The sequence below is a fragment of the Leptonychotes weddellii genome, chromosome 7 (genome assembly GCF_054177405.1).
Source record: "Leptonychotes weddellii isolate Sample4059 chromosome 7, ASM5417740v2, whole genome shotgun sequence".
NCBI classification, from domain to species: domain Eukaryota; kingdom Metazoa; phylum Chordata; class Mammalia; order Carnivora; family Phocidae; genus Leptonychotes; species Leptonychotes weddellii.
Genome location: NC_138375.1, coordinates 75,125,577 through 75,143,078, shown reverse-complemented (window position 1 = coordinate 75,143,078; position 17,502 = coordinate 75,125,577). Strand labels below are relative to the sequence as shown.

General features: G+C 38.4%; 1 protein-coding gene across 4 annotated transcripts in view; it reads right to left on the bottom strand.

The window, feature by feature from the left end:
* Positions 1 to 17,502, bottom strand: part of KIAA0825 (KIAA0825 ortholog) — a 380,793-nt gene that overhangs the window by 222,781 nt on the left and 140,510 nt on the right. For all 4 annotated transcript variants that reach the window (XM_081826564.1, XM_031038286.2, XM_081826563.1 and 1 more), the window contains one exon: positions 3,644 to 3,783. In XM_081826564.1, the coding sequence (XP_081682690.1) occupies positions 3,644 to 3,783 (140 nt within the window). The remainder of the gene's footprint in view (positions 1 to 3,643; positions 3,784 to 17,502) is intronic.

The window sequence follows — 17,502 nt, the reverse complement described above, 5'->3', positions numbered from 1 at the left end:
TTTTTATATAGGAGGAATTATTATCCATAGCAAAAACATGATTTCACTTCTTAGAAGTTTGCAGCCTATGAAGCATATATTATAAATTAAAATTTTACCATTCCTTTATTAAATTTTGCTATTTTCCACCCTCAGTGAGGTTGCATCTCATAAAAGACAATCATTTCCATATATGATCTGCCAATTTAAAAAAAAATAAAGAGAAATTCTGATAAATCATTTTCATAGAGCAAAACCAAAAATTATAGATGTAAAAGAGATAAACTGCATGTGTTCTCACCTTTATAATATATGATTGTTTATCAAAAAATTTTGTACCTAACAGAATTTAATAATTGCTCATTAGACAAGGAGAACTTTGTTTTTTAAAATATGTATAATGAAAATACGTACTAAAAATCTATTTTTTTTCCTGAGCCAATTTAACAGAGTTAAGTTTTATCAATGAGACCAAAAAGACCCTATATATAAAGGAAAACTCTCCCAAAAAAGTTGGTAGATATGTTGCTTGAAACATCTAATTCAGCATATCTTATTTCAAAATTTTCCTTTTCTAAATTACCAAATGGTTCTGAAATACTCTGAGACTTCTAATCGAATGAAATGAAAAGCTCCACAAAAAATATTACAATTTATTTTTTATTAGGTTCAGTTAGCCAGCATATAGTACATTATAAGACAAATTTATTTTTTATACATAACAATTTCCATCTTAGTCTAGTTAATAAGATTCCTTAAGTATATTGTTTCTAACTTAAAGTGACAAGACTTCCACTGGAGCTTAATAAGTCAATCAACTGATTAGTAAATTCTGTCACTTCATTCTTACGGACTACGTATTTGCAGTCGCTAACAAAATTCCCTACAAGACAATACCAGAACAGCTATGTAACCCTAATGGTCAAACACCTAATGGCCTTTGAAAAATTATAGATATTTGAGCAGGTTGGGCAAATACCCTTCCGCACTCCGTAAGAACCACCACTGTAAGTAACACAATATAGGTAACCTTTGATTACTAAAGTTTCTCAAAAACCACATTATGTTATACATACTAGAAAGTGGATGTAATATTTTGGGTAAGTAAATGTGGAATACATTTGTAAGAAAACATGGTTAGATATTCATAACTACAATTGCTATGTGTAGTGGCTGTTATCAGCATAGTCGAAAGGTTTGGACGCAATTGATTTTCCAGGCTGCTCTACATAACTCCATCAATAGGAGACCATTTCTCTGCTGCGATGATGCCCTTGAGTTTTACTGATATTAGAGTAACTCTGCAGCCATGTCAGATACTATCCATGTTAGCCCCTTGCCTGAAAGCCCAGATTATGAAGTTTAAGGGAAGCTTAGTATTTGCTATGCTAACTGATCACTGATTGTCCAATCACTAGACTTTTTCTATAAAGCACTGCACTAGCTTGAAGAGGAATATAAAAACTTGGGATTGGCCTAATTACCTAACTAGAGAGGCCTGTTAAATACATGTGAATTGGGATGTTATGGTTGATTCAACCTGAGAGTGGGCAGATTATAGTTCTTCCAGATACCTCTAGCCACCCCATGATTTAATTTGTATGAATATTTGTATAGGAAGGGCAGGGGACAGAAAGCTCTGGCTGGGTTCAGAATCTAGGTTTAACCACCATTTATCAGCTCTGTGTCCCTCGGCAAGTGAGATTATCTTAAACTCTAATGTCATTATTTTTAACAGGAGAAAAACAATAATAAATACTTTATTAGGTTATAAGAATCAATTGTGGGGGTGCCTAGGTGGCTCAGTCGGTTCAGCAGCCTACTCTTGATTTCAGCTCAGGTCATGATCTCAGGGCTGTGAGATCGAGCCCCGGGAGGGACTCTGCACTGTGCATGGAGCCTGCATGAGAGTCTCTCTCCCTCAGCCCCTCCTCCTCCTGCTTGTGTGCACAGGTGCATGCATGCATGTTCTCTCAAAATTAATAAATTTTTTTAAAAAAGAAAAAAAAAGAATCAAATGTGAAGTGCTTAGCACGGCACCTGACACCTAATAAGCAAACAATAAAAGTTGGCTACTCAAGGAAGTAGTTTCCCTAGTGCCAGTTTTTCTCTTTAGGAGAGTGGCCTTATAGTCTGAAGTTAAAGAAAATGCTTTCAGGTCAACTTTGTGAGATTTGAGGCCCAAACACTACTGTGTGGGGGCTAAAGGAATAAAGTCAGATTGAGGGTTTGGGAGAGGAGTCATCTCTGAACTTTTGCTTGGAACACAGCGAGACGAGGAGTTGTAATGACCTTGAGTGCCACAAGATTGTATGAATTTGAGAGCACCTGGGAAGAAGCAATATTCTCACAAGGGGCTCAGCTGGTGATGGGAGAGGAGAATATGAGGCACTGGTTGTGAGCAGATCTGAGAAACCAAAAATTTCCAGAAATGATGGAAGCCATCTGGACAGGGGAATGTTATGAGCGTCATTTGTATACTGACAGGCTGATAGGGCCTGGTGACATTTGCCTCATTTATATGCAAATATAATAACAGTATAAGGCAGCATATAATAAGGGCAAATAAGCAGCCAAGGTAATGAACACTGTGAAGTTCAGGGGAGGAAGAGATCAGTGTGAACTAGAGCATTCAAAGACCTGGAACATCAACCACTCCTTGGATAATGGTGGAGACTGGGTTGTCTACGGAGGGTCTTTCAAGTAGGAAAAATGGCTGAGCCAAGGTATGGAAGGGAACACATGCACGGGACGTTGGAGACAATGGCTGAAATGAGTGTGCATGTGTGTGTGTGTGTCTATGTGTGCACATGCAAGCAAATGGGGGGGAGGTAAGAAAACTAGTTGAGGGTCACATTTGAATGGCAGAAGGATGGGAATTTGGTCCTGCAGTGGACAGAGAGCTAGAAAAAAAAAAAAGATTGTGAGGCGGGAAACCTACAGTGAAGCTAGTGATTGATAAAGTTAATCTGGCCTCCCATGTGGTATAGAAAAGGAGAAATGTGTAGGGGTGTGTGAAAATGGTTAGAAAACTCTTCATAGATATATCAGGAGAGCAGTGGAATATAATTAGATTGGCATAACTTTAACTTACCGTTTTCTAAAATAGCACTTACAGGGAAAAAAAGAAAGTCTAATTAAGAGAAGTGTGGTCTTCTATTACTCTTCAGTTTCCATTCATACTTTTCCCATGATTACTTCTCCATGCCCCAGTGGATATGGCTGTAAGCCACAGCTTGCTTGTTTATAAATTAAGTAAGCCCTCTTCATGATCCACTGAAATTTCTAGTGTAGTTCTAATGGAATCTCTCTCTCATAGATCTGGTTGAGACTTCCATTTTGGACATATAACTATGTTTGTATAATTTTCTTAGGCATTTCAAACCCCAGGTATTAATATATTTCTAGGTAATGATAGTTATGATGGACTAGCACCACATAGAACATATTATTTTTCCTCATTCGGAGGTCCTGAAAAAGAATCTTTTCAGTAGGTGTATAAACTGATTCAGTATTTTGTTTGTTGCTAACCCCACTGATGGTTGATACGATGCAGTTGGCTTACATCCCTCTGCCAATGTTCAAGTAGGAAAAAAAAAAATTTCATTCAATGTGAGCAATGACTAGGTTTTTTGAGGACATTCACATAAATACAAATACTTACTTGAGCTCTTCAGCAAGATTCTCAGTAAAAGACCATCGTCATGCAGTAGGGTTTCCAGAAGCAGGTTCCAATTACAACCTGGCTGGGATAAGAGCAGTTTCAATTGACCCTCGGCTGTCAGTCGTCCAGATGATGGAGCCCTTTCAAAATGTAAGATAAAGATAGAGTAATGAAGTTAATTTATCTATGAAATTAATAGCCTTAAAGTACAGATGTAATGCTAACTCCTTTAAATGTCAATTCCTCCCAGATTACTCTGAAAATGCTTTCATGCTTGCTTACTTTAGGGTTGCTCTGGGAAGGAATTACATTTAATCTCAACTAGCTAAAAGCAAATTAACGTTTGGTAGCCTGCCAAATTTAAAACTGATGCAAAATAACCATGCCTATATTTCACAAGACTATGTATGGTTTTGTTTCATGGAGCAAATTAAAATTATTTACGCATTTATTTTAAATGCATTTATTTGTTCATTCACCAAATACATGAGTGCCTACTATGTACTATTAACTCTTTTCATTATTCATGGGAAGAAAGTTACAGTGGGTTTTGACAACTTTGTAATTTGCCATGTACTGTGATTGCTGATAAAACTAAAGGAATTCAAAGCTTCTGTCAAGGGTCAACCATAATCTAATTATTTAATACATAAAGCCTTAAATCAACATGCAATTATCAGAACCACTCTCACAGTCACACTGCTACCTACTTGGGTAATCATTTCATCAAAGAGAAATAATTCCAAGGCAAATAAGCTTCTACTTAGGAAATGATCATCAGTGTTGAGTAGAAAATCAAAATCAGGTCTCCACATTACTACGTTAATTTACCAATGAATTGGCAAGAGATAAGGAAGTAAAAGTAGAAACTGAAAACTGATAACATTATTCACTTTTTCCTTTTAAGATCTCAAAGTTTAGATTGGCTAAAGATCACAACATCCAAAATGGGCTTACAACCACCACAACAGAAAAGGCAGGAAATGATGGAACTCAATCTGGTTGTGACCATAAGGGTTGTGGGAATAGGGTGGCGGTGGGAAGGAATGATGTGACTCAAATGGAAAGGTGTGAATGAGAACACCATATGCTTAGGAGAGGAAAGAAGCAGAACAAAGGGTATCTCTGAAAGAGATGATTTGCAGCAAAATTTCCAGATGACATTTACTGAGTGGTGAACCATCCAGTTACCAGCAGAGTCTAGCCAGTGGGTTTTCAAAGTTTGGGCCCTAGACCAGCAGCATCAGCATCACTTGAGAACTTGTTAAAAATGCAAATTCCCAGGCCTCATCCCAGAAATCTGTGTGTGTGTGTGTTTCAGAAATAAAAGCCCCCTCTAGGAGAATCTGATGCCCATTCAGGTGTGAGAACCACTATTACGGGCAGTGCTTTCTGGAGCATGGGCAGTAGGGACAGACCTAGTTGGTATCATTTCTCCTCCCACTATGCCTTTGTGCCCAGACAGGCCCACCTTAGCTGCCACCCATGCAATGAACTCCCCACAACCCTTTACTTATCTTAATCCTACCCATCCTCCAAACTGCAGCAAAAATATCACTTTCTCTCTGTAGTCTTCACTAAACATTTCTCTGCATAGGAGTCGCTCTCACTCTGAATTAAAGCACTTTCAGCAATTATACACATTTTAGCAAGTTATTATTTCATCAATTAAAGCTTTATCTGTCCACTCAGAGTCAGGCCTTGTCAGGACGCTTGTTTTATATCCCAAAGCTCCTCCTGGTAAACTAAGCACATTTAAGGGCTCTGTAAATGTTAGCTGATTGACTCATATGATCACAGATGGGTAGGGAAACTCTTTAAGAAAAAAAAAGAGGATACTTTGTCAAAAGGCTGATTTAGGCAAAAGTGAGAGGATCTGAAGATATAAAATGAAATTTCAAAGCACCTCCCCTTGGTTTGGCTTGGCTTGGCATTTGGTACATCTCACAACATTATGATGCTCGAAACCGAAACCCTTCAGCCTCACGTGAACTTTGGACCAACTCAAACTTCCCAAGAGAGACCCTGATAGCATAACTGAAAAGAGAAACTCCTGGCTAATTGGTGGGTCAGTGTGAGTGAGGCCAACCCCTGCCCTGGGTGGGTGGTGAAAAGAGAAGCAACGAGTTAAACTTAACTCTCATGCCAGAGGAATCAAGTCCGTCGGTTGAAGAGTTCTGAATGACTTTGGGCACTCCCAGATTGGTCTGGCTCTTGCAAAAGTTCCAAACACAGTACCACACGAAGACTCCAGTAGGTGAGCCCTTTGGACTGAAACACTGAGGCAGATCTGCACAACGGCTGTCCCTAATCCCATCCTAAACCCCACGTGCTGACTTCTAGAAACTTGCTTGGGGTTCAAGAGATGAAAAGCAACTAGTTGGTAGTAAGTTATATATTAAAAGCAACTTAACTTTTAAACATTTCCTACCTATATATTTTGCTTGAGTTGAGTGCTGATTTAGGGGTACATTTAGTAAACTGAAAGATCCAGGTTGGTGGGGTGTAGAAAAGAAGGGAGAGGGTTGTTGAGAGACAATCTGAAGAAGGAGACAGGAACCAGATCATGGGGGCCTCATTAGCCAAAGTGGGGATTTGGGGCCAGTCGAAGAGTTTAACGGAGACGAGTTTCCTGATCTGGCTACAGTGTGGAGAGTGGATTGGAGGGGGTGAGTGTATTTGCTCAGCCCTTTAGACATGTAATAAAACAAAATAAACTGAAGGTCATTTCATACTACTGCATCTGAATACCTGGTTATAAATAAAACCTCTCATTTACCAGATGGGAAGCTGTTTGTTGAAACGTACCTCAATTCTTGGATCTTTCAACTTATCACAGATTTTGAAATGTACAGTAGAATGACTCACTATGAGGAAAAATAAAATATTACAAACATTCCTCAATCACTAAGCTCCGAGTAATAAATGCATTGAGGAGTCTGTGTTAGGCATATGGAGAAGCATATGTTCCCTCATCCTTTGAGCTGGTGGAGCTGTGAAAGTGAGATTAGCCTCACAAAAAAATGACAGAAAGGGAAATTTTATACATATATATATTTTATATATATGTTTCAAATATGTACATGTTGAATTCCACTATAATACAAAAAAGAGAACAAAAATTTATAAATCCACTGGAACTCATAAAGCTTGTATAGGGAAACAGAATGAATTTATGGCTGGGTTTTATTAGGCTTATACTCTAATAAGTGCTACATTTCTGGGGCATGAATTAGCCTAAAGAATTTTTCAAGTCCTGGGAGTAAGGAGTGATATAATAATAGAGCTCAATCATTACTGGTTATGAAACTAACAAATTATTTTTATAGAATCGTCATGCAAAATCTGAGCTGTATTTGGGTGTGTTTACTTTATGGAAACTCATCAGGTAGTTCACTTGTAATTACTGCAATTTTTTAGTATGAAATCATACTGCAGTAGAAAGTTAAAAAAAAATCTTAGCTCTATCAGTATACACCGGCCTGACTTCCAATAATGGTTATGCATGAGGCGCAGGGCAAGAGAAGGATCTGTAATAGGTTCAGGCTGCACGACCATGGGATTTACTGATCCCACCATATTTGTTTCATGCAGATGCTGTCAGACTAGAAAAACACTGGAATGGACTCTAAAATGTACAGCTTGGGGATAATACCCAACAATGTTTAGGAACTGTTCTTCAGGATTTGATATTTACTTTGAACCAATAGCCATTATATAGTACTATGTCCCTAACAGATACACTACACAAGTCTTGGTGTCAAGAGTGAAAGTACCAAGGGGCCCCTCTCACCAGCGCTCCTGATGATCCACTTGGGGAATGTGTGTTTTCTATTCCCATAACTCCCCATAGGTCGTGCAGGAGTAGAGGTACTGGTTTCCATGGTGGGGTGAGTTGGGAGTATGCACACCTCTACCAGGGTACCATCAAGAATTCCACTAAACTTGTAATGTTACACCTGCCATCTGTTCATTTGTGGATTCCAATGCCAGCAGTCTAGCAGGCAAAGAAAGAAGTTACTATACTGGCAAGAGTAATGAACCCTAATTACCATTGAGGAATTGGAGTTGCTACTGCATAAGGGGAGCAGGGAAGAGTATGTCTGTGACTCAAGGGATTCACCAGGGCATCTCTTGATGCCATCATGAATGTTAATAACCACAAACAGGCTAGAGAAGTAACAACATTCTGATAAGGGAAAGTAGTCAGGGGTTCAACTCCTCAAGGACAAACGTCTCAGTGACTCAACTGGGCAAGCAACATAAATCAGCAGATGTGATGGTCAAGGGTGAGGAGAAGTTGGAATAAGTGGTAGAGGGATGTAATGATGATTATCACTTGCAGAGGAATAATTGCAGTAGGGGATACTCTAGCTTGTCCCACAAACTCTATTGCAATAATACTTTTTTTAAAGAGACATTTTGACCAGGCATCACCTTGAAGAAGCAATGACAAGTCTCAGAGAACTTAACATGGGTAATGAGGGGATTTCAATAGTGTCAGGGGTACACTGAAGCAGATGCTGTCCATGTCCCCACATCCTCTTGCCCTCAACCACTCAGTTGACGTGGCTTGCATTTCTCTGCCTTTCCGACCAGACAAGTCGGGAAGTGCCAGTGAATGCACAGCCCCGGAGCAGCCTTAAACCAATGAATGATGGAAGTTGCCATGTAAATACCTCAGCATCCTTGCTCCCTTGGTGGGATAACTCTCATATATATGCCTCCCACACAGGCTCCAAGAATTTCCCTGGAAGGTTTAAGTTCTGGTTATTCCCTCAGTAGTTGGCTTCATTACATGAATCTTGATTCACCGTCTTTCTTTGTTTCACATACCCACTCCCCTTCCAGTGTTCCCTCCACTTAGAAAATAAACTACTGTCACTTAAATCTTTGTCTCAGGGTCTGCTTCTTGGGGAGATCTAAAATAAGACATGCATAGAGACACTTCATATTCATCTCAACCTTTGTTTCAGGAATACTGAGAAACTAGTCAACAGTCATTTGGCTAATAAATATGGCTACTGGACTTTGAATCCAGGTCTTTCTGACCTTAAAACCCATGTTTATTCCTCTACTCCATGTTGCTTTCCATTCAACCTGGTTGGTATTTGGTAGGTAAGTTATATTTTCCAGCACTGAGTATGTTTGGCTCTGTTCAACCTCCTGATTGAGGATACCATCTTTTTGACCCAAAATCAAGTTTGTGGTCTAAGGCTGATTCCCAAATTGGAGCCATGTTATTCAAGGGATCTAGGGACTGATTTCAACCAGATGGTTCCTGTCATGGATTACAGGGCCAAATTTATACCAGAGACCGTAAGTTACATGATTCAGAGAACAAAGGCAAGGGCACGACTAAAGAGAAACTTAGAGTAAAAGCCTTAAAGTGAGAAAACGAAAGCAGAGGAGAAGCCCCACGTTGCTGTACTACTCTGGGCTTTCCAAAACTGATCCTTCATAATCTTCCTGGGAAAATTAGTAAATACAAATATTTAAAGCAATTTTGTCATCTTTCTCTAGGAAAATAACTTTAAAACTTTTGAGGCGGGGGGGAAGCAACCCCAAATATTTTTCTGCATCACATTAACCAAGAGTGTGCAGATTATATGTAGTTATAGCACTGAAAATGTTTGCACATGTTTTATCTTGATAATGGGTATAAGCCAACTGTCCATGATCTATATAATTAAAGGTGATTAAATAGAAATCAGACAAGGTTCACCCATACACTCGCATACAGGATTTGCCTTGGTTTTTAATATCTCTGTCCACCAGGGTAGATTGATATTCTTAAAGGATCTCTTTTTTTTTTTTAGAGTTGGTTGTATCTACACTTTCTGGTGTACAACTTAGAGGGTAGGTGTTCAAACTATGGGGAGCAGTGTTATTTCCTAATTTTAGCAAAATTAAACTTTTTACATGGGATGATTTCATTTCCCCCAAATCACCCAAAGATATTGGTACCCAAACTCATAGCACCAGCTCCACACTTTAATGTTACACAGGTCAGCATATCCTATTTCTAAAAATATATAAAATCTAATTTCAATTTTTAAAATAATATTACGTATCAACCATTACTTTTGGACTCCCCCAGAAGTGCTAATCTAGCACCTGACTCACTGAGGCACTGGACTCAGTGATCATCCAGCCATTCCTTTTGAGGAGCAGGAGTTAGCTCTCTGCAGCCTTTAACTATTATTGGTCCCTGTCTACCAGATAATAAATACCTGTTATAGAGAGCTCAAGAAAGGTCTCCCCTGGCATCATGTTTCAGGTAAGTGAGACTCAATGGGAAAGTGGTTCAATATTCTATCCACTTTATCACACTTATGGGAAGTCCTTTAAATATGTCTGGGTAACTGATAAAATCTGCCACTTTCTGAAACATATAGCTCTTTACTAACACAGCAGTACTGAATGACTGTTTAGTGAGTACTTATGTGATGAGGCACTTTAGCTCATTTAATTAATCCACAAGAAGGGGGGGAAATTGGAGGGGGAGATGAACCATGAGAGACTATGGACTCTGAGAAACAAACTGAGGGTTCTAGAGGGGATAGAGGTGGGAGGATGGGTTAGCCTGGTGATGGGTATTAAGGAGGGCACGTACTGAATGGAGCACTGGGTGTTAGATGCAAACAATGAATCATGGAACACTACATCAAAAACTAATGATGTGATGTATGGTGATTAACATAATTTAAAAAATTGAGTAATTTCAAAGTTGGTAGTACAAATGAATGGTAAACTTTGTTTATGCTGTTGACACTTGTTAAAAAAAACACTTTAGGGGCGTCTGGGTGGCTCAGTCGGTTGGGCATCTGCCTTCCACTCAGGTCATGATCCCAGAGTCCCAGGATGGAGTCCCGCATCAGGCTCCCTACTCAGCAGGGAGTCTGCTTCTCCCTCTGCCCTTTACCCACTTGTGCTCTCTCTCACTCTCTCTCTCTCAAATAAATAAATAAATAAAATCTTAAAAAAAAAGTTTTTTAAACGAACAAAGACTCTGTTGAATCACAGACCTGTACCTCTGAAACAAATAATACATTTTATGTTAAAAAAAAAAGAAGAAGAAGATAGTAGGAAGGGAAAAATGAAGGGGGGGCAATCGGAAGAGATGAACCATGAGAGACTATGGACTCTGAGAAACAAACTGAGGGTTCTAGAGGGGAGGGGGGTGGGGGGATGGGTTAGCCTGGTGATGGGTATTAAAGAGGGCACGTATTGAATGGAGCACTGGGTGTTATATGCAAACAATGAATCATGGAACACTACATCAAAAACTAATGATGTAATGTATGGTGATTAACATAACATAATAAAAAAAAAAACTTAATCCTCATGACTCCGGTAGGAGAGTATCTCAAAAGTTAAGGAAGGAAGATGTTTCAAGATGGAAGAAGTAAAGAATAGTACGGCAAGCTGTGTGCAAGTAGATCGGTAAGATTGTATTGTATATTTGTTTTAACTTTTTCACCAAAATATAAACTATTTCATAAACAGGGAAACTGAAGCTCACGTAGAGTAATTAACTTTCCAAGATCGCAAAACTACACAAGCCTACAAATCATGGTCTGTCTAATGTGGAAACACATAGTTTTCTGTTATCTCATTGCTGGTTCCAATATTATATTCTTTTTTATATAATACCTTTAAACCATAATAGAAAAGGGACAATATGAATAAATATCTAGTTATATCAAGTACCTAGCTCATCTGACATTTTAACTTCTTTTAATAACTGATCCACAGACATGTGACTTTCTAAAAATCTTTTTTTTTTAAAGATTTTATTTATTTATTTTAGAGGGAGAGATAGAGAGCGAGTGAGCAAGCAGGGGGAGGGGCAGAGGGGCAGGAAGAGGGAGAGAATCTCAAGCAGACTCCATGCTGAGCATGGAGCCAGACGTTGGGGCTCAATCTCATCACCCTGAGATCATGACCTCAGCTGAAACCAAGAGTCGGATGCTTAACCAACTGAGTCACCCAGGCGCCCCTCTAAAAATCTTCTAAATGATCCAGCTGCTTGTCCACCCACACTCTGGAACAACCACTTAAGAACTTTGGTGTTACAAGGCTCTCATTTCTTCTCCCCTGACTGTTGCCTCTGTGTCAAAGCTTAGCACCTCATCAGAGTACAAGATCGCTAAGCTCTTCTCCTCAGTCCTGTAGAACAGCCTGTCAGCAGCAGCGGAGAGACCAAAACCTTTTTCATCCTCCTCCCCAGAGGTTTTATCCTAAGGATACCAGAAGCCCCTTCAACAAGACCATGCTTCCTCTGCTTGAGCTTTACCATTCAGATCAAATTTTGAAAAGAGCTAAATGTACCATTTAACATAGCAATATCTGAAACAATATTACAATAGCTCATGTGTTCCTTCATCCACTCATTCATTCAACTACTATTTTTTTTGACTGACTTCTATGTGCTAGGCCATGAATACACAGCAGTGAGCAAAAACAGTCACTGTTATTACAGAATTTAGTGGAGAATACATATATAGTTTAAATGACCATACAAATAAAGATTAAATTACAACCATAAAAACTCACTGAAGGAAAAGCAAAAGATGCTATTAGAAGATGTGGTAAGAAGTGAACTGATAAAAAGCTTCTCTACAGAAGTCACACTGGAGCTGAGACATGAGGAGAAGCTGGCATTATTAACTAGGTGAAAGAGAATGAAACATTTCAGGGAAAGGGAAAAAGCATGTGCAAAAATCCTGTGGCAGAAAGGAGCATGGCACAGCAAGGAACTATAAAAAGGCTGTGTATGCAGAGCAGAATCACAGGATAGTGTGGTATCAGAAGAGGCTGCAGAGGTCTTAGGTCTTATAGGATGCTGAACGTTTTGTTTGTATTTCGGGACAAAGGAGAATTCATGGAAGGCTTTTAAGCCATAAATGTAAAATGATAAAATTTAGTTTTGAAAATAGATTTGGGCTTGAATAATTTCTGGTTGCATTTCAGAAAACATTGGGAATGGGAGCCAACATACATATGGGAAGAAAACTAAGAGGTCATTACAGCACTAGAGGAGAAAGATGATTATTTGGACTAAGGTGAAGGTGGTGCAATGGATAGCAAATTGTAGGGGTTAAAGTTAATGAGACTTAGCAATGGACTGGATATGGTAGGCGAGAAAGAGGGAGACGTTCAGGTTGCCTCCTGTGTCTCTGGCTTGTACAACTGCACAGAGGTGCCATTAGCCAAACTAGGGAATAACAGAAGAGGATCAGTTTGGAGGGGAATATCCTAAGTCCTTTTGGTCATGTTGCGTTTGCGGTGTCTTTGTGACCTCCAGGTGCAAACCTCAGGAAGGCATTCATGTATGGTTGGCAACTACGGATATATGGGTCTGTAGTCCCAGGAGAGGTAAAAATTAGAGATTCTAATTTGGGGACACATAGGGAGTACATAAAGCCATAGGCATATTTCACTTCACCTGTAAAAGTTCTGTGATAGAACACTAAATGCGTTCAATATTATTGGCCAGGTCTAAGGAGATGAACCGGCAAAGGAGACAGAGAAACAGCAACAGAACAGGAAGAAGAAGATTGGGAGAATATGTCAGGAGGGAATCGGGAGTGTGTCTCAAGATGGAGGAAGTGGACAATGGTATTATATGCTGTTGTCAAGTAGGTCATTAAGATTGTATTGCTTAACAATATGTAACTGTTTGAGGAAAGAGGCTTTGTCTCCAACTTCATTGCCTACCTCTTTCCTCACTACTAACACCTAGCACAGTGCCTTGCTTAGAGAAAAAAAAAATTTAAATGCATTTATAGAAAAAATGAATGAACACCTCTTGGTGAACTAGATAAAAGGAAAGACTCACATAGCATATATAATATAATGTAAAGGTAGCTTAATATATTTAGGGAGGGAAAATGTATATATCTAAAACAGGATTACATTAAGTAAAACTAAATAGAAACAAAAGCAGAGTAGAAAGAAATATCTACAGCTTAGAATGGACTGGCCACGAATCAAAACATCATGTTGTCATCATAAAAGAAAATGAGCAGTGTAAAATAAATGGGCTATTTACTCACACTGATTATGCTACTTGGTTTCAGTGTGCAGTTATGACCTACTTAGCAAAGGAAGACCGGAAAAATATTACAAAATATTTAAAGAACCACAAGAAGATGAAAGTTTGGAAAATAATAAAAAAACATTATAATGCAACAGTATGATTGACTAGGATAGTATTCTTCCTTGAACATTTATATGAAAGCACAGTATGGTGTCATAGTATTAACCTTGAGATTAATATATCCTCCACATGCCTTAGTTTAATCTAGTATGAAACTGATTACCCTTTCTAAATCAACTCACATTGTTAGCCTATACCAATGCTGGGGATAATGAATACAGTACATTTTACTTACTGCTTTGAAAATACATTTATTTTCCCTAAAGCAAACTCCTCTAAACTCTATTCCAGGGGTTCTAGAAGAACATGAAAAATTCTATTTTTACCAATTTATATACTTCATAGGCTTTTGCTAGTAATCCTACAGACAAATTTATGGGTCATACAACTGTGTATACTGTAACTCTTAAGTCTTAATTTCATGTCTTCTTCCTTGCTCTGTTTCTTGTCATCTACTTTTAATTCATTATCATAATATATTTAATACTTGTTAAAGGCCACATTAAATCCTTTCTAAAACAATGTACAGGTGCAAATAAATACGCAAGTCAGTGAAAAAATTACTAAGATCCTTCATAATATTAGATATTTCAGTCATCTCTCCTCTCAACCTCACCTTTTCCAAAAAAGAAAAGCTTTATATATTTTTAGTTTGTCATTATCCAACCCATGTATTTCTCTGAACAGTTCATTTTAGTTGCTAAAGTGAAGAATGGAGTTTTGAAGGATAATTTAAGGGTGACAAACACACAGAAATGGCAGATATATGTGAGGAAAATGGATGGAGAGGTGGAGATTTTTAAGGTCACATGAGAGTGGACCAGGAATTCACACTGCAATGTTTCACAAATGCAAATCAATACCTTGAGTTATCTGAAATTACTTTTATTACTACCCTGGGTTCCTCTGACTCTACCACTGTTCTGAGAGTGTTAGATCTTAAGTCACATGGATCATGTCTTTCTTAGCATATTCTATGGACCTGTCAGAGAATAATTATCAGAAAGTACTGCCCTCAGAATAGGGGAGCTCATCCTGTGCCTTGCATGAGAATTTAGAAAAGCAAAGAAGAGAACCAAAGGTTTTCTGGGAGAGAAAACTTCATAAATAAAGGTCTGATGCTGAGAATAAACAATAATAAAAGTGAAATGTATGGAGTAACTGTGTCTTAAGAGATAAGAAAGGAGACTAACAACTGGAGTAGAGAAGGCTGTTGAGTACTCCAGGTAATAAGCCAACCAGTGTGGGCCACACAGAAGCTACAACAGATTCTTGAGCAGAAGAGTGATATAATGAAAACAGTATTTGAAACTCGTGACAAATGGACTAGGGTTGTTGTAATAGGTTGGAGAGAAAGGATGGTTCTAAGAGAACTGTCAAGAAAGAATCAACTGAACATGATAAGACAGTAGGGATAGGCAAAGCAGAGCTCAATGTAGAAACTATCATCAAGATTCTACCCTGGAAGTCTCTAAGAATGATGACACTCCTAATACAAAAGACACTATGCATGGGGGACAAGGGAAGAACGGAAGGAAAGATCAGTTGAGGACATCAGAGTGGGTTTCCAGTAATAACAGTAGGTTGTTCGAAAATATGAGCAGCTGGACATACAATGTGGGGGTAAAGGTAAGTGCTCAGAATTGGAGATACAAAGCTAGAAATATCTGTCTCGAGATTAGAGGATAAGCCACGTGAATAAAAGAGCAATAAAAATGGGGTTTCTTTTTGCTTTTAAAAAACTTTTATCTTAATACAGGTGGTCCCGACTTAACGATGGTTCTACTTATGATTTTTCAGCTTTATGATGGTGTGAAAGCGATATGCGTTCAGTAGAAACCGCACCTCAAATTTTGAGATTTTGACCTTTTCCCAGGCTACGATATGCTGTCTGATACTCTCACGATGCCAGGTGGGGGCAGCGAGCGGCAGCTCCGGCAGCCATGTGATCACAAGGATTAACAACCCAAACCCTTACAACCACTCTGTACCCATACAGCCATTGTTACTCACTTTCAGTACAGTAATCAAGATATTACACGAGATATGCAGCACTTAATTATAAAGTAAGTTTTGTGTTACATGGTTTTGCCCAACTGTAGGCTAATGTGAGTGTTTGGAGTATGTTTAAGGTAAGTGAGGCTAATAAGCTATGTATGGTAGGTTAGGTGCTTTAAATGCATTTTCGACTTAACAATATTTCAACTTATGATGATTTTATCAGGACGCAACCCCATTGCAAGTCCAGAAAGATCCGTAAAATTAAATTGTTTTCATTGTATGAAATTCAGAAAATATGGAAATTGATACATAAAAAAATTAAAATTGCTTGCAATCCCACCACACAAAGATAAAAACAATAAGCTCCCCAGTATATATATCCTCTCAATTTTGTTTTTCTAGACATACTTTTTTAATGCTCTATGTAAAGCAGTATAGCGTAGTTCAACACTTTCAATTGTGTCCCACTTTCCAAAAACTGTTCATCCCCTAGGAAACAGGGGTCTCACATCCAGCAAGCTTGAGGAATCCATATACCAGATCCCTCCCTTGGAGATATACACTATAGATTAGTACGTAAGTACTAATACATTAGCACATAAAAAGAGACTTCACATAATAAATAACTAGCCATCCTAGATTTTTTATGCACACCTGTTAATATCACTCTGAACATCTGCTCTCCCCTTGACAGGTGAAGGTGTAGTTCTCAAGGGCGAGAACTTTGGAAGCACACAAGCCTAGCTTCAGAGTCTGCCTCCCAGCATAGTCCTCTTCAGAAAGTTGCCACCTACACATCACTTTACTCTCCATGAAAGCAGCACAGGAATAGGTGCCCCATAGACTGGTGTGATATTTAAAAGAGAATGTACATTAAGCACCTAGAATGTGTGGTACACAGTTACCACTGGAAAAACTGGGCTGGTTTTGATGATGTCATAATGACTAACTGCAGCTTCCCTTTAACTATAAATCGTAACTATTTGTCATTTAAAAATTTTCAAAATCAACCCTTTTAATGACTCCACAGTAATGTATCATATGACTATCCCAACATTGATTTGTCTAATGCTATACTATGGGACATTTATTTCCATTTTTTTCTTTCACAAATAATGTTTCAATGGATAGCCTTCCATACAAAGCTTCATCAGCTGTTCTGATTAATTCCTTAGGATCAATTCCTAGAAATGAAATTTCTGGATAGAGAGGAATAAATAGTTTTAAGGTTTTTGACACAGCTTCCTAAACTCTCCTCTGGAAAGCTTACCAAACTTCATTTCTACTATGGGCTGAGTAGTGACTCCCATATTCTAATGTTTGTGTTAGGATAATGGTGGAGAAGCAGAAAGAAAGAAAAGTCTTATTACATTTATGTTTGCTTTGGGTATAAAAGAAAGAAGTTAAATACAAGAAGTGGCTATGTGAAAGATAAACCCATTTCCATGCTACCTTTCCAGGGCTCTAGGTGGGCTGAATGAGTCTGAAGGTAGAAACCTTACAGAGCAATGCCTGAATGGGGATAATCTTTTTTTTTTTTTTAAGACAACTCTTTTTTTTTAATTGTTATGTTAATCACCATACATTACAACATTAGTTTTTGATGTAGTGTTCCATGATTCATTGTTTGTGCATAACACCCAGTGCTCCATGCAGAACGTGCCCTCTTTAATACCCATCACCAGGCTAACCC